Genomic DNA, 22,835 nt, shown 5'->3' on the forward strand with positions numbered 1-22,835 from the left:
ATTCACATTTATATAGCATATTTCTTACAACATTGCTGTGAAGTAAGTAGTTCAAAGACAGAATTAAAAGATCTAGTTGGAGGGGTGGCTAGGTTGTACAGTGGATAGAGCACCAGCCCTGGAGTCAGGAGTACCTGAGTTCAAATCCGGCCTCAGACATTAAATAATTACCTAGCTGTATGGCCTTAGGCAAGCCACTTAACCCCATTTACCTTGAAAAAACATAAAAAAAAATAAGATCTAGTTGGAAAGAATGTTGGAGACCATTTTGTCCAATCACCTCATATTACAAATTAAAAATCTATAGTCCCACATAAGTTAAATGACTTGCACACAGGTAGTAAGTCCCATAATCAAAATTTGGGTCTTTGTCTTCTGTCTCCAAATCCACTGTTATTAATTATTACTCTTTTGAAAAGAAGGGAACTGAGATTCAGAGAAGTTAATTGAATTATCATAGATACACAGTAAATAGCAAAGTTAGGACTTGAATCTCCCTTGGTCTCCTAATTTCAAGTTGTGTTTTTTTCCCTTATTATTCCAAGATAAAGCGTGCAAAAAAGATTGCATGATTTAAGATCTGAGAACTGGAATTGCATGATTTGAAATCTGGGTTTGAATCTGGACTAGGCTACCCTTTATCCATGTGACCTCAGGCAATTTACTTCAACTTTCTGGATCTCAGTTTCCTCATTTGTAAAATGAGGCTGTTGAAACCTCTTCTTGGAAACTTTTTACTAACAAAATAGAAAGTTTGAGGTAGTTTGATCTTGAAAGTGATAAAACTGTACATATCAATAAAAATAACAAAGTGAAATGAAGACCAAAAATCAAATGAGGATATTAGATAAGACAAAGGCTTCATGACTTGCCTCTGGGTCACACCAGGTACAGCATTTGAAAGGGTCACTAGATTCTGGTTCAGTGATAGAAGGTAGTGACAACGTGTCACCAGGTGCGGTGGGAGGAAAGTGCTTCTGAGAGTTGATATAGGATAAAGAGGTCCCCTTGAGCCTCCTTTCTTGCTGCAACATATGGGATTGCTGCCCAGAGGAGGTAGCCATGTTCCCATACTGAGTTCACTGGTTGAGGCCATGCTGTGGGAGGCAGAATAGCCACACCCTATCCTCACATAATAGGTTAGGCAAGGGGGAAGCTGAGACAAGTACGCAGGCATGGCAACTGAATCTCAGCTGTTTTCAATCCTTCCAGGCTCTAGATCGGAAATGCAATACTATTGAAGACAATTAAGAACTTTGATGACTGATGATTTTAGACCAGTTACCTTAGTTCCAAAAAGATTATCATCTCCTTGAGGGACAGAGACTGTTTCCTTTTTTCTTTAGTCCTCAGAATCCAGTCCAGAACCTTGTACATAGTAGGAACTTCATAAAGGTTTGTTGATTATTAATTAATAGAGTGATTAGAAAATTAGAGTGAATTCCCATGAACTAAGCTGTTTCTATGTCACCATAGTTTTGAGGAAACATCTAGAGTCATGATGCTCTTGGGCTTCTTATTCGGGGTATGCTGAAGACAAATTGGTTCCCTAGATTCAGTTGTTAAATTTTGTGAGAATTTCATCTTGGGAATCAGCAAATGCTACAAATCAGGGCTTGGTATATCTAGCCTTAAGAAAAAATGAAGCACATGTTAATAATGCAGATTAGCCTTAAAAGTGCCTACATATATATTTTTTGAGAGCCAGTTTTTAAACATTTACCAGCTTCCATTCCTTTTTGGTTTTGGGTATAAGTTTGTGTTATTCCTTGTGGTCCCACTAGACAGCATAGAATGCTGATGTGATTTTAGGATACATCAATTCTCCAATGCTCTGCCTTAATTAGCTCACTTCTAGAGCATTGTGTTTAGTTTTGTTCACTACATTTAGATGTTGAGAAGTTATAAATCATTAAAAAGAGGGACTTAGCCTGGCACACAGTAGGTACTACAACATTTATTGACTGACTGAAATGTATTTGGGAAATTGTGTAGCACTTTCAATAATCCTGTCTGAAATTAAAATTCATTTTTAAAACCATTCTTCTTCTGGTGGTGTTATCTGGGCACCAATCAAAGAATAACTCTGAAAAATTAGAATTGTAGGTGTCCAGAAAGATGGTCAATGACAATGAAGAGAATGGATGGGCAATGGAGATATATATATATATATATATATATATATATATATATATATATATATAGTGAGCTAAAATAGGCTGTTGCATTTTAAAGATGATGAGTTCCATGTAATTATGTGATAGAAAAGATATCATCTAGTACCTGTATGATTGGAAAAAGAGGTGAACTGGTCATATAATGAGAGTTAGGGATATAAGTATTGCATTCATGGATACTGTTGCACTCATGAGATAGTATAAGACCTAGAAAAAGGCCTCTAACATTCCTCGAGGAAAATTCCTTGGGAATAAATGGACAATTTGTATAGTTTGGGGAGGCATGAATGAATTATGGAGTATACTGTTGGAGGGGATGTTCCACATCAGTGAGATCTCAGATCCATTAAAGGATGAAGTACAAGCTTTGCTTTGATCCTACTTAACACAGGAGAGAATACACTTCTGGTGGTGGTATAGGCTGGGGTGATAGAAATAGATCAAGAGGAGTTTAAAGAAACCGTGATTTTTCCCATAGATAAGTGGTCCAAGGATATGAACAGGCAGTTTTTGAAGAAGAAATAAATATCAACAATTGTATGAAAAAATTCCCTAAATTATTAATAATAAAAAAATGTAAATTAAAAGTTTTCCATTTTCACCTCACCTCTATTAGATTGGTAAAAGTGCCTACAGATGAAAATGGTAAATATTGACAAAACTGTGAGAACATAGGAACACTTTAGATAGATAGTGGTAACAACAGCAGAAAATGGTAGAGTTTCTTGGGTTGATTTCACTAAAAGGAATGAGGAACATAAAAATTCATTTCAAATAGAGACTTTCTAAGGTAGTAATTCTCCACTGTTGATGGAACTGTTAATTGGTTCAATAGATCTAGAAATAATGTGGAATTTTACTAAAAAAAGGACACTAAGAATACTATATAGCTAGTGATATTAACTAGAAATTAAATCCCAAGGAGGTCAGAGTCTGATAGAAGGGTCCCATCTATACAAAAATGTTTATGGCAGCACTTTTCTTTTAGGTTTTTACAAGGCAAATGGGGTTAAGTGGCTTGCCCAAGGCCACACAGCTAGTTAATTATTAAGTGTCTGAGACCAGATTTGAACCCAGGTACTCCTGACTCCAGGGCCGGTGCTTTATCCACTATGCCACCTAGCCACCCCTGTGGCAGCACTTTTTATAGCAACAATGAACTAGAAGAACTCTAAGCTAGGTGAAGTTCCATTGATTGGGAATAACTGTGAACAAATTTTGTTATGTGAATATAATGAAATATTTTTGTACCTTAAGAATTCAGATAAACTTAGAGAGACTTTTATGAGCAGAAGTAAAGTTAAGCAAGCAGGATTAGAACACTTTTAAAAGTGAATACTATAATACAGAAGGAACATTGTGAAAAAACTTTTAGAGGGTTTACAGTCAAGATGTTTGTTAGAGAAGAAAAATGAAAAATGAGGCAGCTATTTGCAGGAATAGTCAAATTTTGATTTGTTAACTGTGCATTATTTGATATGAGATTATGGGTAGGGGGGAAGTTCTTGGAGAAGTGATAGTGATGGAAAAAATAAAAAATAACACTGATATAACTTTGAGGAAAAAATAATTGGAGGGCAAATATCCATCAGGACTTTTCCCTGATGATTCTTTCCTTAGAGACTAATCAGAAATAGAGTAAAAAAATAATAGAAATAGAATCTTAGACTATGTGAACCACGATGACATGACTCAAGAATATAATTTCTTTTGTTCTCTTCCCCATTAACTTGTTATTCCCTACAAAGTGATCTGTCTGTTGGACACAATTCTACCTTTTATAACATACTATGTTCCAGGTTTGTATAACATGGTTGGGCTTTGTTGTTTCTAGCTAGAAACATTTTCTTTCTTTCTTTCTTTCTTTCTTTCTTTCTTTCTTTCTTTCTTTCTTTCTTTCTTTCTTTCTTCTTTCTTTCTGTTAGGAAAAGTTCACATGTGTTATAGTGTGTAGCACAGGTTAGCAGATCTAGAGCCCTAAGGAACCTCAGAAGCTATGTAGTCCAAACCTTTATTTTAGAGATGAAACTGCAGCCAAGATTGGTTGAATGATTTGCTTAAGGCCATGGGAGGATGAAACACAATAAGTGGGATTTGAATCCATGTCCTTTGACTCTAGGCTCAACATTTCTTTCATTGTCTAAGGCTGCCTTTGACTTATATTATTCTCAATTTGCATTTCCATCTTTCCTCTGTGATTGGTTCAGGGCCAGCTCTGTTTGGATGATGTTAGAAAGGTTTCTAGGATTCTAGGGATAATTCCAACCTGAGTTATTGCCCCTCTATTAAGTGGTAGAATAAAACTTAGAGGTTTCTCAGTAGCCTCAATCAATTATGAAGCAATTATTAAGCAATGACAATGTAGAGTCAATCTTGGTGGAATGGGAAGAACATTGGCTTTTTTTGTTTGTTGTTTTTTTTTTAGATTTTTGCAAGGCAAATGGGGTTAAGTGGCTTGTCCAAGGCCACACAGCGAGGTAATTATTAAGTGTCTGAGACCAGATTTGAACCCAGGTACTCCTGACTCCAACGTTGGTGCTTTATCCACTATGCCACCTAGCAACCCCCCCTTTTATTTTTTAGATTTTTGCAAGGCAAATGGGGTTAAGTGGCTCGCCCAAGGCCGAACATTGGCTTTTTTATGAACTCAGGCCCTCCTGACTCCAGCGCTGGTGCTCTATCCACTGTGCCACCTAGCTGCCCTGGCTTTTTTCTTTTTTTTTTTTAATATTTTATTTACTTGTTTTTCCAACTACTTGCAATGGTAATTTTTTAGAACATTGGCTTTTCAAGTCAAAAGATTGATTCATATCACAATGCTGCCATGGGCTCACCAAGTGGCTGGACATAGCTTTTTTAACCTTTTTGAGCTTTCACTTTATCATCTAGAAAACCGGGAATAATGATACTTGTGCTAGGTGCTGGTGGAAATATTTTAGGAGTTGGATCCACATTAAATATAGCTCAGGCCTCAGAATGTCTCTATTTGAAATGGATTTTTATGTTCCTCATTCCTTTTAGTGAAATCAACACAAGAAACTCTACCATTTTCTGCTGTTGTTACCAATTTCTGCTTATTCTACCATCTTATGGTTCAACCTCAGCTCAGGCAATGACTTCCCCTAGATTCCCAGAAGGCTATTAATCATTAGACCTGGAAGAGCTTTTTGAGATCACTTAATCTTGCCTTTTTAATAGATTGTAAACTCTTTGAGAGGAGGGCCTATGTTTGTTTTCCCTGGCACCTAACAATAATGCCTCTTGCTTGGAACCTTAGCAGTCTGCATAGGAGAAAACAAGCTCAAGGCCAGAAAGTAGCTTGCCTAAAGTTACTTTTACTCTTGTATTTATATACTTTTCTTACCTTATTCTTTTTCTTTATTATATTTATTATTTTATTGAATGAACATTTATTAGTCACCTATAGGATGAAGACCATTGTGCTAAGTTCTAGGGAAGTTACAAGATTTCAGTTATGACATTAATTCTTCCCTTGTTACAGTGCAAATGAGTAGCTTGTGAGAAGAAAGTGGAAAATGAGTTCCTAAAAGATTTCATTTGATTCTAGGTAGGGGGAGATTTCTGTTATATTCAATCAGATAATATATTCAACAAGTGAGTTAAAGAAATATAAGCTATTTTTATAATGAATCAAGTAAGTATGATGAAGGTAGTGGTCTTTGTGGTTTAAGTTCTCAAGAAGATTCTATCAGAAAAGGGAAAATGGAGCTTAGTTATAGAATGAGTTCAGTATAGAGGTGGGACTGGCACCTAGGACTTCTAGCTCAGGACTAGTCATTCTAGTTTGTGAAGAGTTTGATGGGAAAACTTATCTTTTCTTTTTTTTTTAAATTAAAGATTTTGTTTCTTTTGAGTTTTACAATGTTCCCTCTAATCTTACTTCCCTCTCCCCACTCCCCACAGAAGGCGATTTGCCAATCTTTACATTGTTTCCATGGTATACACTGATCCAAATTGAGTGTGATGAGAGAGAAATCATATCCTTAAGGAAAAAACATAAAGTATAAGAGGTAGCAAGATCAGACAATAGGATATCAGGTTTTTTCCCTAAATTTAAGGTAATAGTCCTTGGTCTTTGTTCAAACTTCACAGTTGTTTCTCTGGATACAGATGGTATTCTCCATTGCAGATAGCCCCAAATTGTCCCTGATTGTTGCATTGATGGAATGAACAAGTCCATCAAGGTTGATCATCACTCCCATGTTGCTGTTAGGGTGTACAATGTTTTTCTGGTTCTGTTCATCTCACTCAGCATCAGTTCATGCAAATCCCTCCAGACTTCCCTGAATTCCCATCCCTCCTGGAAAACCTATCTTTTCTAAAGGTCTTTTCCTGCAATGAGAGAATGACAAGTGAGGGTCTGAACCCTTGGACAATTTCCCTATGACTTGGTTTCAGAATCTAGTGCTTTTAGATCTCACAAACATTGTAGATCCTGACAAAGGTAGCCTATACTGACTGGGTCTGAATGGAGTATACAGGAGTGTCCACTGGTGTCCAGGAGTAATTGCTTTTGGGAAGAGAAGAGTGCTGGCATTTGACAGTGAGGATGAGGTCAGATCAGGATCCTGCTTTCTGATGAGGCTGGCCTGTCAGGATGGCTGCATGGGCTAATCCCTGTGTAACTGTATAATAGGGGATTTGTGATTGCCTCACTAAAGTCTAAGCTGCAGGTTTGGTGATGTTAATCAGTAACCTTAGAACTATATTATTTTTATTTTTAAAATTTTTAGTTTAATGAGGTGCCAACTCAAATTTCTAATTCTACAACACCCATGATTGTAATTTGCTATATATATATATATATTTTGAGGGTTTTTTTTTTTGTAAGGCAAATGTGGTTAAGTGGCTTACCCAAGGCAGCTAGGTGATTATTAAGTGTCTGAGACCAGATTTGAACTCAGGTACTCCTGACTCCAGGGCCGGTGCTCTATCCACTGTGCCACATACCCACCCCTTGCTTTATATATTAATATATTTATAACAATTTATATATTAATATATTTATATATTAATAACAATTTATTTTTAGATAGAGTTGGAGTGAGTCCTTTCATGTCTCAGCAATACTGGAGTTTCACCTTTGTGGAAAGTAGGAAGATGGCTGTAACTGCTCAATTACTCCTACACTCTCCTATCTTCAAGAAGGGTATTGTACTAGGCTTATAAACATCACTGGCACAGAACTGTCCAGCATGGTGTGTCCTCATTAGAGAGGGCTCTGAGCTCTATGAGTAAGGCAGAATTGAAGCAAATCAATGGAAATATGAGAGACATAAGTTTGGAGTAAACATGGCAGGTGTTCACATGAACCATTTGTGCCCTACCTGTTGCAGAACATTCCAAATTCGTATTGGTCCAATCAGCCATTGTCAGACACACTGTAATTTGTCTCTAACATGGTATTATAATTTTGGTCTTTGAAAAAGAAGGACAAGAACCAATACCTATAATATTACAATAAAATATCCAGTGATTTGATACTCCTTTTTTTTTGGTAAAGTTATTGTTAAAAGTTACTTGCCCTTGTTATTAGGTTGGGGGGAAGGAAATAATACTGTCCCAGCCCTTACAGGATTATGGTTAGTTTAATCTTTGTCAGTTTGGCTCCCTCCCACCAAATGTTTATTAGATAAAAGATAATCACAAATAGCAAGCAAAATTATAGATCAAAGAAGGTAGTAAAACAGCAATAGGGAAGTCATTCAAATTTGTGTAGGTGATAGAACACTACAAGAGTCAGGGTGCTCAAAAATCTGAGAGTGTGATCAAATCTCAGCTCAGCTGAGTAGAGAATAATCTCATGAACTTTTAGTGATCTCTGGAGTACAGGTACTAAGAATCAAGGGATATTATGGAGGTGTTTTCCCAGCTACTTAATGACTCTGGGGACTTCTCTTTTAAAAAAAAATTGTAAGTTTTCATCCATTTCTACTTGCATATTTCCAAGTTACAAAATTTCTCAATCCACTCTTCCTTGCCACCCCCCCTCCTCTCAGTAGGGAACAGTCAAGTTAGCATTTTACATACATATTTTGTTAAACATATTTACCAATTAGTAATTTTTGGCATGAGGAATTAGGATTAAGAGAGATAAAAGAGATAATTTTTATAAAGTGTTCATCAGATTCAGTAGGGTTTTTTTTCCTGTGTTTTTTTTGTTTTGTTTTGTTTTGTTTTTCTTCCTCTGGTTGGGGATAATCTAGACCATTACCTGTCTAATATAGTTGTCCTAGCTCTCTGGACTGTCTAGAGGATTTGCTTCCATCAAGGTTGTTCATTTCATAATGTTGATGTGTACATTGTTCTCTTGGCTCTACTCCATTTGCTCAGCATCAGATCCCCTAAGTCATTCCATGCTTCTCTAGAGTTCAACCATTTATGGTTTCTTATAGAACAATAATATTCCATAGTATTCATGTACCATAACTTGTTTAGCCATTCTCCAATTGATGGGCACCCCTTCAATTTCTTCTTTGCACTACAAAAAGAGCTGCTGTGAATGTTTTGGAACATGTAGAACTTTTCCCATTTTTTACAATTTCTTCTGGATATAGTCCTAGAATAAAATTGCTGGGTCAAAGGGTATGAACAGTTTTATTGCTCTTTGGGCATAGTTCCATATTGCTCTCCAGAAAGGTTGGATCTGTTCACAACTCTACCAGAAATGCATCAGTGTCCCAATCCTCCCATATCTTTTCTAGCATTGATCATCTTGCCTTTTTCTCATCTGGGCTAATCTAATAGGTGTGAGATGATACCTCATTGTTGTTTTAATTTTCATTTCTCTAATTAATAGTGATTTGGAGCATATTTTCATGTGATTATGTATAGCTATAATTTCTTCATTTGAAAACTGTCTTTTCATATCCTTTGACCATTTACAATTGAGGAATGAATTGTGACCTTAAAATTTGATGCAGTTCTCTATATTTTAGAAATGAGACCTTTACCAGAACTCCTGGTTGTGAAGCTTTCTGTTTTTCTTCTAATTTTGGCAGCATTGATTTTATTAGTGCAAAACCCTTTTAATTTAATATAGTCAAAATCATTCATTTTTCAGTTTATAATATGCTCTAATTCTTGTTTGGTCATAAATTTATCCCCCCCCCCTTTTTAGGTTTTTTTTTTTTTGCAAGGCAATGGGGTTAAGTGGCTTGCCCACACAGCTAGGTAATTATTATGTGTCTGAGGCTGGATTTGAACTCAGGTACTTCTGACTCCAGGGCTGGTGCTTTATCTACTGTACCACCTAGCCACCCCATAAATTTATCCCTTTTCCATAAATCAGATAGATAGACTATTTTTTTTTTGGTCTAATAATTTATCTATGGTATTGTTCTTTATGTCTAAATCCTGTACCCATTTTGACCTTATTTTGGTATAGGGTGTGAGATGTGGATCTATGTCTAGTTTTTACCATACTATTTTCCAGTTTTCCAAACAATTTTTGTCAAATAGTGAGTTCTTATTCCAGAGGCTGATGTCTTTGGATTTGTCAAATAGTAGATTACTATAGTCATTTACTGTATTTGAAACTGTCCTAATCCACTGATCCATTACTCTATTTCTTAACCATTACCAGGCAGTTTTGATGATTGCTGCTTTATAGTATAGTTTCAGATATGGTAGAGCTAGGTCACCTTCCTGTACATTTTTTTTCATCAGTTCCCTTGCTATTCTTGACTTTTTGTTGATGAATTTTGTTATTTTTTCTAGCTCGGTAAAGTATTATTATATTAGCTTGACCTAACCATGAGCATCTGGCATTTTCCCAGTTATTTAGATCTGACTTTATTTGGGTGAGGAGAACTTTACAATTGTGTTCATACAGTTTCTGGATTTGTTTTTTTTTTGGGGGGGGGGTAGATCCCTAAGTATTTAGTGTTGTCTACAGTTTTTTAAATTTCTCTATCTCTTGTTCTTGGGCTTTGTTGTTCATATATATATATATATATATATATATATATATATATATAAATGCTGATAATTTATGTGGTTTTATTTTATATCCTGCTACTTTGCTGAATTTGTTAATTGTTTCAAGGGGTTTTTAAAATGATTTTCTTGGGTTCTCTAGGTATACCATCATATCATCTGCAAAGAGTGAAAGTTTTGCTTCCTCATTGCCAATTTTAATTCCTTCAATTTCTTTTTCTTCTTTTATTGCTACTGCTAGCATTTCCAATACTATATTGAATAGCAATGGTGATAATGGGCATCCTTGTTTCACCCCTGAATTTACTGGAAATGCTCTGAGTTTATTCCCATTAAATGTAATATTTGATGGTTTTAGATAGATATTATTTATTATTTTAAGGAAAACTCCATTTATTCTTAAACTTTCTAATGTTTTTTAATGGGGATGGATGCTGTGTTTTATCAAAGGCTTTTTCAGCATCTATTGAGATAATTATATGATTTCTGTTGGTTTTACTATTGATATGTTTAATTATGTTGAATGTTTTTCTAATGTTGAACCATCCCTGTCTGCCTAATATAAATTCAACCTGATCATGGTGTATTATTCTGGCAATAACTTGCTGTAGTTTCACTGCTAAAATTTTATTTAAGATTTTTGCATCAATATTTAATACAGAGATTGATCTGTAATTTTCTTTGTATGTTTTGGTTCTTCCTGGTTTAGGTATCAGCATCATGTTAGTGTCATGAAAAGAGTCTGGCAGAATTCCTTCATCTCCTATTTTTAAAAAATAGTTTATGTAGAATAGGAATTAATTATTCCTTAAATGTTTGGTAGAATTCACTTGTACATCCATTTGGATTTGGAGTCTTTTTTTCAGGGAGTTTATTGATGGTTTCTTCGATTTCTTTTTCTGAAATGGGGTTATTTAAGTAATTTATTTCTTCTTCTGTTAATCTGGGCAGTTTTTGTAAATATTCATCCATTTCACTGAAGTTGTCCAATTTATTGACACACAGTTTGGCAAAGTAGTTCTGAATTATCTCTTTGATTTCTTCCTTATTGGTGGTTAGTTCACCCTTTTCATTTTTTTTTTTTTTTTAGCTTTTGCAAGGCAATGGGGTTAAGTGGCTTGCCCAAGGCCTCACAGCTAGGTAATTATTAAGTGTCTGAGGCCAGATTTGAACTCAATACTCCTGACTCCAGGACCGGTGCTCTATCCCACCCTTTTCATTTTTGATACTGGTAATTTGGTTATTTTTTTCCTTTTTTAAATCAGATTAACCAGGTTTGTCTATTTTGTTGATTTTTTTCATAAAACCAACTCTTAGTTGTATTTATGAGATCAATTGTTTTCTTGTTTTCCATTTTACTATTCTCTCCCTTGGTTGTCAGAATTTCTAGTTTGGAATTTAATTGGGGATGTTTAATTTGTTCTTTTTTTAGCTTTTTTTTTTAGTTGCATACCAAATTCATTGATCTTCTCTTTCTCTATTTATTCATATAGGCATTTAGAGATATAGTTTCCCCTAAAAATTGCCTTGGCTGCATCCCATAAATTTTGGTATGATGTCTCATTATTATCATTTTCTTAGATATTATTGATCATTTCTATTATTTGCCCTCCAAGTATCTTTCAAGGACATATAATTCTCCTCACAGGTCAAAGTATCATCCAAAGCCATATCATTTCTTGAACTATTTGTGCCCCTCCCCCATGTTTATTTTCTTTCACACTTTACCTCCCCACCCAGGGTATTTAACACTTTGTTAAGTGAAATTAAGTGATCTAACTGTAAGAATCTTGAAGATTTCTAAGTACTGGGAGGCTCTGGAGGATGATTGTAAGTAACAGAGACACTATCTCAGGTCCATGCAATTTATGATGCCCTCATTAGACAAGGTGCTTAGCACCTTGTTATTAAAGTATGTCAAAGTATAATGAGACACTTAAGTTAAAGTTAACACCCCTGCTTTTTTTTTCAGGGCTTTTTGTCTCAAACATAGTGATGTGATCTTGGACCTCTTCTACTGAGAGACAAGACCTAACCATACCCATATCCTTTAGGTTTATTCTCTTCAATTATATTCTACCCTCTGATTTTCCTTAGAGAAGTAAAGTTCTAAAGAGTTTGAATTGTTATATCTTCCCTTTTAGGGACCAATATTTGTTTAAAACAATTTTGTTTTTTCAGTCCCCTTTTTCATTTATTTTTTTTTTAATGTAACTCCTCAGTTATGTATTTGGCAATTGAACTCTCTGTTTAGTTCTGGTCTTAGTGTCAGGAAATTCTGGAAATCCTCTATTTTGTTGAATATCTATCTTTTATTTCCTGACAGTATATGTTGAATTTTGCCTGGTAGTACATTCTGGGTTGTAATCCCAGGTCCTTAACTCTCCAAAATATGTTATCCTAGTTCTTCTGATCCTTTAATATTTAGCCCAATAGGTCCTGTGTTAGTCTGATTGTGCTCCCTTTGTATTTGAATTGTTTTCCTTTTGCTGCTTGCAATATTCCCTCTTTTATTTGAGGGTTCTGGAATTTGGCTATTATGATCCTTGGAGTTTTTATCCTGGGGTCTCTTTCTGTTCTGTGGATTCTTTCAATTGTTATATTTTTATATTGTTTTAGTAGATGGGGCAGTTTTCCCTTATAATTTCTTGCATTATGTTTTCCAGGTTCTTGTGTTGGTCCAGGCTTTCTAGTAGTCCAGTGATTCATAGATTGTCTCTCCTGGATCTGTTTTCTAGATCATTTGTTTTCCCCAGAAGGTACTTTACATTTTCTTCAATTTTTTCAGCTTTTTTATTTTGTTTGATGGAATCTTGTAGTCTTGTAGATTCGTTAGTTTCTAACTCTTCAGTTCTAACTTTTAGAATTTTTTTTTAGGTTTTTGCAAGGCAAACGGGGTTAAGTGGCTTGCCCAAGGCCACACAGCTAGGTAATTATTAAGTGTCTGAGCCTGGATTTGAACCCAGGTACTCCTGACTCCAGGGCGGGTGCTTTATCAACTACACCACCTAGCCACACCCAGGATTTTATTTTCTTCAATTATCTTCTGTGTTTCCTTTTCCAGTTGGTTATTTTTACTTTTAATGGGGTTGATTTCTTTAGTCAACTTGTTACAATTTTCCTGCATGTTTCATTTCTTTTTTCCATTTTTCTTCTTCCTCTTTTCTTTAGTTTTTAAATTCTTTTTTAAGCTCTTCGATGAACTTTTGTATTTGAGTCAAATTTGTAGACTGTTTTAATACTTCTCCTGTATGTTATTTTTTTCCTGCTTTCTTCTTCAGACATGGCATTGTTGTCATCTTTATCTGTGAAGCAGTTTTCTACAGTAAGCATTCTTTTAGCTTTTTTGTTCATTTTTGTTGTTGTAGTTCTGTTCTTGGGGTATATGGAGTATAGATCCAAACTTTTATTTTGCTGGGGCTGTGTTTTGATCCTTGGCTTGTTGTTGGCCAAGATGTTACCTATGCATTCCAGGCCTTGCCTTTGCAGAGGTTTGTTTTCTCCTTTATGTTCAGGTTCTGACTTAACAGAGGACTGTTCCTGACCCAGTCCTGTCTTTTACCCTGGTGTTTTCAGGGTTCAGACTTTGTTTGAGGCTGGGATCCTCCCTGCTGTCTTGCTGTCTAGCTGCTGGGACCTCTGCTATTGTTAAGCTGTCAGGACCTGGATTGTACTGTAGCTAAAAGCCTCCTGCTGGCTTTCCCCACTCTCTGGACTCCTGGACTTTACTTTCCCTTTTCCCCTAAAGAGACAGATTTTCACTGAAGATCCTCCATGACGTCTACAGTTGAAATATTCTTTTTTCTTGGTGGGATCTGTAGTGTGAATGTCAGAGTAGAGACTTTGTTTACCTTTGGTAGGGAAAGGCTCTGGGATCAGGTTAGCTTCTTGCCACCATCTTGGCTCCACCCCAGAAGTTCTGGAGACTTCTTTGTATTTATGGTTCTCTCCTTCACTATCAGAAGTAATTTCTTTCTATTCATATATATGTGACATGGACTAAGAGGTCTTTCAGCCAATCAGAAGTTACATCTCCTTACAAACACAAAGGCTCAGAGTGCTATTCTTCACAGGATCATCAAACCCATCTGTCAGGGATCTACATTATTTCATTTGATCCCTACAAATGTCCTTCCTTATGGTGGAAACATGTTAGTTTAATTTTATATATGAAGAAACTGAGGTTCAAGTAAAGTAGAAAATTACAAGATTTAAAGTAGGAAAGAACAGTAGAGATCATGTAGTCCAACTCCCTCACTTAAAATTAAACATATATATATATATATATATATATATATATATATATATATATATAAAAGCATCTATTTTTCTCTCCTTTCCTTTCCCACTCCCAACCCCATCCCCACTTTCCACTTCAGAAAAGAAAAAAAAAGAAAAACAAAGCATTTCAACAGATATATAAAGAGGAAAAAAATTCTCCCATTGGTCCACTGCAAAAATATATGTTAATTTTGCATCTTGTTCCCATCACTTCTCTGTTAGAGGTAGCACGTTTCATTGAACCTCTGGAATTGGTTAGTTAAGTGGTATAATGGATAGAGCACTGGGCTTGGAATCAGGAAGATGAATCTTTATGAGTTCAAATCCAGTTTCAGACTTAATAACTGTGTGACCCTGGGCAAGTCATTTAATCCTATTTGCCTCAGTTCTTCTATAAAAAATGAGATGGAGAAGGAAATGGCATACCACTTCAGTACTCTTGCCAAGAAAACCCCAAATAGGGTCATGAAGAGTCATGACTGAAAAGATTCAGCAACAGAAACAATAGTTATACTGATCAGTTTTTAAGCATTTCAAAGTTGTCTTTATAATGTTCTTCATTTTACAGAAGAAACTGAGGCCTAGAAAAGAGACTTGTCCAAGGTGGAAGGAAGTAAGCTTGCCCCAAAAAAGAAGATTAAGACCAATGGGTTGCAGGGGTAGATTTCAGCTTGATAGTAAAGAAAATTTCCTGACAATTAAAGGTTTCCATCAGTAGCATAAGTTTATGTCAGGAAGTAGAGTGAATAAGTGAAGTAGTGTTATAGAGAGAATTCTTCAGATAGTGGGAAAGTAATAGATAACCTCTAATATCTTCTAGCCCTTTTTTATTTCCTTTAAGATTTTATTTATTTTGAGTTTTACAATTTTCCTCCCAATCTTCCTCCACCCCCACAACAGAAGGCAGTCTGTTAGTCTTTACATTGTTTCCATGGTATACATTGATCTAAGTTGAATGTGATGAGAGAGAAATTATATCCTTAAGGAAGAAAAATAAAGTATAAGAGATAGCAGAATTACATAATAAGATAGCTTCATCTAAATTCTTAATAAGGCTCTTAAACAGGACAAGGTCTAGGAGAAAACTCTGAATACATCTCTCTTCTGGATGACATCCTTGACAATGGTGAATTAAACCATCAAACTGGTTTTTCCAGATATGGAACAGAAAAATAAGAGATTTTAGACATCTGCTGTCCTTCAGAGCACTTCTAGAAAAGGCAGGAGCCCTAGAAAGAAACAATGATGGCAATTTTGGAGCATGTTCTTCCCCTACAACACAGAACAAAATGATGTATATTATTAGTATAGGAGAGCATTCTAAGGCTAGAAGATGATAGAATGGCCACAGTAAGACTGAATTTTCCCAACAATAGCTCAGTTAGCTATTTGGACAATGGTAGAGGAGTTTATACTGATGCAATTGAGAATTGAGAAACTGTCCCTGTATCAACTGATGGCATAAAATACAAGCAGAAGGGTTTTCAATCATTTCTAAGTCATTTATTGAGCAACTCTATGATTCTATAATAATAAGAGTCTATAGTGTACAGTGCTATCATGTTTAGCTAAGTTCCTCTCCTAACTTAACCACTTTGAAAAGTTGTTCTTTTGATTTCAGAAAGAGCCCACATCAGTTCCACAGATGTATGAACTGCCCACACTCTACAGAACTGAAGACTACTTTCCCATGGATATGAATGGAACAAAGTGTCCAACACCATAGTGGATGTCCACTCATTTGCAGCTTTTTCGGATATGTTTCAGAGATGTTCCTGGTTCCTGATGTTTGGGAATAAAATACCATAAAATACCATGCTTTTTAAGAACAAATTTTAAACTTTTCTCTTGCTTCTTTATAAAAAATTTTATCTGATTTGCAGCTCAAAAATCCTATCTTTGCCCATGTGTCTGAGATTAGCCAAACAGACTTTTGAATGTTAAAATGCACATTGTTTGGATATTGTCCATATGCATGTTTCCCTTTTCTGCTTAATAGTGATCACTAAGAGAAGTAAGTCATAGCCTCGACTTATTTACTGCGAATACTTGGAGTCTCATTTATTCTTCTTTTAATTTGTGAAATCAATAAAGAGAATCAAACACCTGACCTTGATTGGTTTTAAGAATAACAAGTATTGGCTATTTTCCTTTTTTCCCCAATTGTTATTTTATTTTATTTTTCCAATTACATGTTATGAAAGTTTTTCAAAATTCATCCATATACATATGTAAAAGTTATATAATTTCCTTTTACCCTCCCTTCCTACCCCCTCCCTTAACAACAAGCAGTTTGTTGAGCATTGTACATATACATTTGTGTTTAACATGTTTACAGATTATTTTCTATCTAAGGAATTAGGACTTAGGGAAAAGAAAGAAAAAACATGAGATAGGAAAGAAAAACATGAGAAATTTTTTATGTAGTGTCCATTCAGATCCTGTAGGTTTTTCCTTTGTTTTGTTCTGTTTTTTCCCCCTCTAAATATGAAATAGCATTGTTCATAACAGATCTCCCAGAGTTATCCTAAGTCTCTGAACTGCTGAAAGATGCTGTATCCAACAAGGCTGATCAACTCACAATGTTGTTGATGTGTACAATATTCTCTTGGTTCTGCTCCCTTCACTCAGAATCACTTCCTGTAATTCCTTCTTTGTTTTTTTTTTTTTTGTTTTGTTTTGTTTTTTAGGTTTTTGCAAGGCAAATGGGGTTAAGTGGCTTGCCCAAGGCCACACAGCTAGGTAATTATTAAGTGTCTGAGACCAGATTTGAACCCAGGTACTCCTGACTCCAAGGCTGGTGCTTTATCCACTACGCCACCTAGCCGCCCCTCATTCTTTGTTTTTCTAGAGTCCGACCATTCATGATTTCTTGGAGCATGGCTACCTTCCTTTACATTTTTTGCATCAGTTCCCTGGATATTCTTGACCTTTTGTTGCTCCATATGAATTTTATTACTATTTTTTTAGCTTGATAAAATAGTTAATTGATAGTTTGGTTGGTATGGCACTGAATAAGTAATTTAATTTTGGTAAAATTGTCATTTCTATTATATTAGTTTGGTCTAACCATAAGCAATTGACATTTTTCCAGTTATTTAGATCTGACTTTATTTGTTTAAAAAGTGCCTTGTAATTGTGTTCATACAGTTTCTGGGTTTGTCTTGGGAGGTAGATAGCCAAGTATTTAATATTGTCTGCAGCTACCTTAAATGGAATTTCTCTTTCTGTCTCTGGACTTAGTTGTTTATACATAGAAATGTTGATGTTTTATGTGAGTTTATTTTATATCCTGACACTTTGCTGAATTCATTTATTTTTTCAAGTATTTTTAATATGATTTTCTCAGATTCTCTAAGTGCACCATCATATCATCTGCAAAGAATGAAAGTTTTGCTTTGTCATTGCTAATTCTAATTCCTTCATTTTCTTTTTCTTCTCTCATTGTTTAAGTTTACATTTCTAATATGATATTCAATAGTAACGGTGATAACAGACATCCTAGTTTCACCCCTGATCTTATTGGAAATGCACGTAGTTTGTCCCCATTACTTATAATATTTGTTGATGGTTTTAGATAGATTCTGCTTATTATTTTAAAGAAAACTCTTTATTACTATACTCTCTAGTTTTTAATAGGATTGGATGTTATATTTTATCAAATACTTTTTCATCATTTATTGAAATAAACATATAATTTCTGTTGGCTTTGTTATTGATATGTCCAGTTACATTGAGTGTTTTCCAAATATTGAACCATCCCTCCCTGCCTGGTATAAATTCTACCTGATTATGGTGGATAATAACTTGCTGTAATCTCTTTGCCAAAATTTTATTTAATGTTCAATGTTCATTAGGGATGTTGATCTATAATTTTCTTTATTTCTTTTGATTCTTTCTGGTTTAGGTATTAGCACCATATTGATATCATAAAATGAATTTGGCAGAAATCCTTCTTCTATTTTTAAAAATAGTTTATGAAGAATTGGAATTAATTGTTCCTTAATGTTTGGTAGAATTCACTTGTAAATCCATCTGGGTCTAGAGACTTTTTCTTAGGGAGTCTATTGATGGTTTCTTCAATTTCTTTTTTTGAAATGGGGTTATTTATGTATTTCTTCCTCTTCTGTTAATCTGGGTAGTTTGTATTTTTGTAAATATTTCTCCATTTCACTTAGGTTATCAAATTTAATGGCATACATTTGGACAAAATAGCTTCAAATTATCTTTTTAATTTTCCCTTCATTGGTGGTGACTTGACCCTTTTCATTTTTGATACTGGTAATCTGATTTTCTTTTTTTTATCAGATTAACTAAAGATTTATCTATTCTATTGTTTTTTTTAGGTTTTTGCAGGGAAAATGGGGTTAAGTGACTTGCCCAAGGCCACACAGCTAGGTAATTATTGTCTGAGACCATATTTGAACCCAGGTCCTCCTGACTCTAGGGCTGGTGCTTTATCCACTGCATCACCTAGCCACCCCTATTCTATTGATTTTTCATAAAGCCAGCCCTTAGTTTTATTTAGTGGTCAATGGTTTTCTTGCTTTCATTTTTATTAATCTCTCCCTTAATTTTCAGAATTTCTAATTTGGCATTTATTTGGGGATCTTTAATTTGTTCTTTTTCTAGCTTTTTTAGTTTCATGCCCAAGTCATTGATCTCTTTCTCTATTTTTTTCATATAAGTACTTAGAGATATCAAATTTACCCTAAAAACTACTTTGGCTGCATCCTATAAATTCTGGTATGATATTTCATTGTTATCATTTTCTTGGATGAAATGATTGATTATGCCTATGATTTGCTGTTTGATCTACTCATTTAAAGTTAAATTTTTTAGATTTCAATTAATTTTTTATTTTTCTTTCCATGGTCTTTTATTACACATAATTTTTATTGCATCAAGATCTGAAAAATGTACATTTACTATTTCTGCCTTTCTGCATTTGATTGTAAGGTTTTTATGCCCTAGTATAGGTCAGTTTTGCTAAAGGTGCCATGTACTGCTGAGAAAACGGTATATTGTTTTCTATCCCCATTAAGTTTTCTCCAGAGGTCTATCACATTTAAATTATCTAAGATTTTATTCATCTACTTAACTTCCTTTTTGTTTATTTTGTGGTTAGATTTATCTAATTCTGAGATAGGGAGGTTGAGGTCCCCCATTATTACAGTTTTACTGTCTATGTTTCCTTATAATTCATTGGCTATTTTCTTTTATGTTTGCTTCTTATACAATTATTCCTGTCATAATATTAAACCTGACATCTCAAATGTGTGGTTCTTGATATTCAAGATGGGTGTTACTGTATCTCTCTCCACAGGACAGTTCATACCACTGGCCTTTGTACTTTCAATCAAAACCTAAAGGTTATTTGGTGTTTACAAACATCTCCATGCCATACACAACTTAATTTTCTCAGATATCTCAAATGTCATTTTCTCAAATATCATTTTAGCCTCTTTGAATTTAATAGTTTTAATAATTCCTTCATATAACAATTATTTATTAGCACATTAAAGAAGCTATGGGAGAATGGGCATGAAGGTAGTAACTGAAAATTATCATTGTTAGAGGGGTGCCAATATTTCTTTAGGTGTGGCCTATAGTAAAAAGATAAAAGCAGAGAGAAGTGGGATCTGTTATTCTGGAGAGTTTTCTTCTGTTTCTGTCTCCCTGTGTTGTTTATGCCCTTGAGAAGACCCTGTTTGCCAATGACAAGCAACACAGAAGGAAGTATCACAGTGTATAAGTGGATATTGTTTGTATATTGTCCATATGCATATTTCCCATCTGAAATGTATGTAATAGAATTGATAAATCATTTATCAAGTTTTGTTATGAGAAAGGAGATGACATCAAGAACACAAGTAGAGAGGCTGGCATTGGCACTAAGAAGTACCACCTAACCTAAAACTAGAGCAAAGGAAGAGAAGGTAAAAGATTTTTATTATTGGGGAATATCCATCAGAAGGCTATGAAACATGAAGTTTCTATAATGAGAGGGAGAAGTGAGATGGTGATATAAGAAGTTTGGAAAGAAAATAGAAACTTTGGTTCTGGGCACTTTTAGCTAATACTGAAACTTAGCTAGCCATTCCTCTCAATATCTTAAAAAAGGCAGAAAATTACTTGTGAAATTTATTTTTTGATACCAAATGTTAGACTTTATATTCATTTTCAAATTTACATTAGTTTTCATCTAAGCCCATTATTCAAGTCTATCAAGAACATTCTGGATCCTGATTCTGCAATTCAATGTATTAGCTACTTCCCCTAGCTTTGTGTCATCTGCAAATCATATTAGCAATTATACTCTACCAAAGTCACTAAAATGGGAATACCCTTTGATCCAGCAATATTATTAGTAAGCAACTAAATAGTAAAGTGATAGGGTGCTAGGACCTGGAATCAGGAAGACTGGAGTTCAAATATGGTCTCATATACTAGCATTGATTCTCTAGGTGAGTAAGTCACTTAATCTATTTGCTTGAGTTTCTGCATCTATTAAATAGTAATGGCAATAGCACCCATCTCCCAGGGATGCTGTGATAATAAAGTTGGACAATATTTGTAAAACACTTTGCAAACCCTAAAGCACTATTTAAATTCTAGCTATTCTTATTACATTATACCTGAAAGAGTTAAACAAAAGCACCTAGAGGTACAAAAATATTCATGATACTTTATGTCAAAAAAAATGGAAAATAAGGGTTTTATTTGTTATTTGGCGAAATGGTCAAGCAAATTATGGTATATGAGTGTAAAGGAATAGTACTGTTGCAAGAAATGAGAAAATTCAGAATAACATTGGAGGACTTGTCAAGCCAAAAAAGAAAAAAGAAGAATGTTTAAAGTATCAATGAAGCTTTGTTTAAAGCATAAATGATGTTGTACTTTGTCAATTTTTTTCTCCATATTATGAGATAATAATATGGTTTTGGACATTTTAATTTTTAATGTGATTAATTAAGTGAATTGTTTTCAATTGCTGAACTAGCTTTGCAATACTAGTGAAAATCCAGTTTGGTTATGAATGATTTCTTGGATAAATCACTAGTCTATTTCATAATATTTCATCTAAATTTTTAAAATCAATATTCACTAATAATACTGGTCTTATAGTTCTCCTATACATTATCTTTCCCTGCATTAAGTATTGAGGCTATATTTGTCTCATAAAACCATTTGGTAGGATGCATTATTTTTCAGTTTTTGAGAATAATTTGTATAGTATTGGTATTATATAACGGTTTGATAGAATTATCATGTCAATTCATTGGAACCAGGATCCCCCCCCCCCACACACACACACACTTTGTTAGGATTATTTAAGATCTCTAATTGGTCTCCTTTTAATTTGGGTATTTGATATTTTTGAAGGTATTTCTCTATTTCTTTTGTGTTCTCAATTTTGTTAGCTTATAACTGTATATAATACATTCTGATTTTTAATTCTTCTGGTTTTATTGTGATTTTACCTTGTTTGATTGCTATTTTGTGGATCTGGGTTTCTGCCCTTTTTTCATCAAATGGACTAAAAGGTTAGCACTTTTAGTAATCTTTTCAAAGGATCAACTTTTAGTTTTATTTATCACTTTTCCAGTTATTTTTGGTTTCTAGTTTATTTCTTTCTCCTTTAATTTTTTAATATCTCCTCTTTTGTTCCTCTTTTGGGTTTTGTTGGGCTTTTGAATTTAAAAAAATGCATAATCAGTTAATTAATTCTCTTTTTCTATTTTGTTAATATATTTATAGGAAAATCACATTTCTCCTGAGGATGTTTTAACTGAATCCCAGAAATTCTGATTTGTTGGTTCATCTTAATTTTCTTTCATATAATGAGTAGCTATTACTCTGATTTGTCCTTTGATCCACTTATTATTATTTTGGATTTTATTCCCAAGTCTCCATTTTAGTCAGTGCTCACTGAACTTATTATTGCTTTTATTGTATCATACTCTGTAAATTATATTTACTATTCCTATCTTTTTTATATTTATCTGCAATATTGCTGTGACCTAATATGACTTTCATAAAAGCTTCCTGTGGTGATAAGAAATCTTTAGTAATTGCATTTAAAAGCTGTCAAGTCTTGTAGCTTTAGTTTTTCCACCAATTGGTTGAGTTTTATGTCTTCTCTTTGGTTTATCTTTGTTAGACATTAAAAACTGAGAAAGAGACATTGAAAACTCCTACCATTGCTATATTATTATCTATGTCCTTTTATGGTTTAGTTAATGCTTCCTTTATGAATTCAGATGTTATGGTATTTGGAGCATATAAGCTTAATATTGTTGAGCTTATTAAATTTATTAATAAGTTCAATATTATTGTCTATATATGTAATACAATGTAGTTTCTTCGTTGCGATTTTTTTACAAATTGAATGTTTATTTTTGCTTTGTCTGTTAG

The 22,835-nt window shown here is 34.2% G+C and overlaps 1 protein-coding gene across 1 annotated transcript in view; it reads left to right on the plus strand.

Annotated features, from left to right (window-relative positions):
- The window catches only part of BCAS4 (breast carcinoma amplified sequence 4), a 70,152-nt gene extending 51,916 nt beyond the window's left edge, over positions 1-18,236 (plus strand). The window contains exon 5 of the mRNA XM_074210246.1: positions 16,039-18,236. Within this exon, the coding sequence (XP_074066347.1) occupies positions 16,039-16,143 (105 nt within the window). The 3' untranslated portion in view covers positions 16,144-18,236. The remainder of the gene's footprint in view (positions 1-16,038) is intronic.
- Positions 18,237-22,835: the final 4,599 nt, after the last annotated feature.

Source organism: Macrotis lagotis, chromosome 1 (genome assembly GCF_037893015.1).
Source record: "Macrotis lagotis isolate mMagLag1 chromosome 1, bilby.v1.9.chrom.fasta, whole genome shotgun sequence".
NCBI classification, from domain to species: Eukaryota; Metazoa; Chordata; class Mammalia; order Peramelemorphia; family Peramelidae; genus Macrotis; species Macrotis lagotis.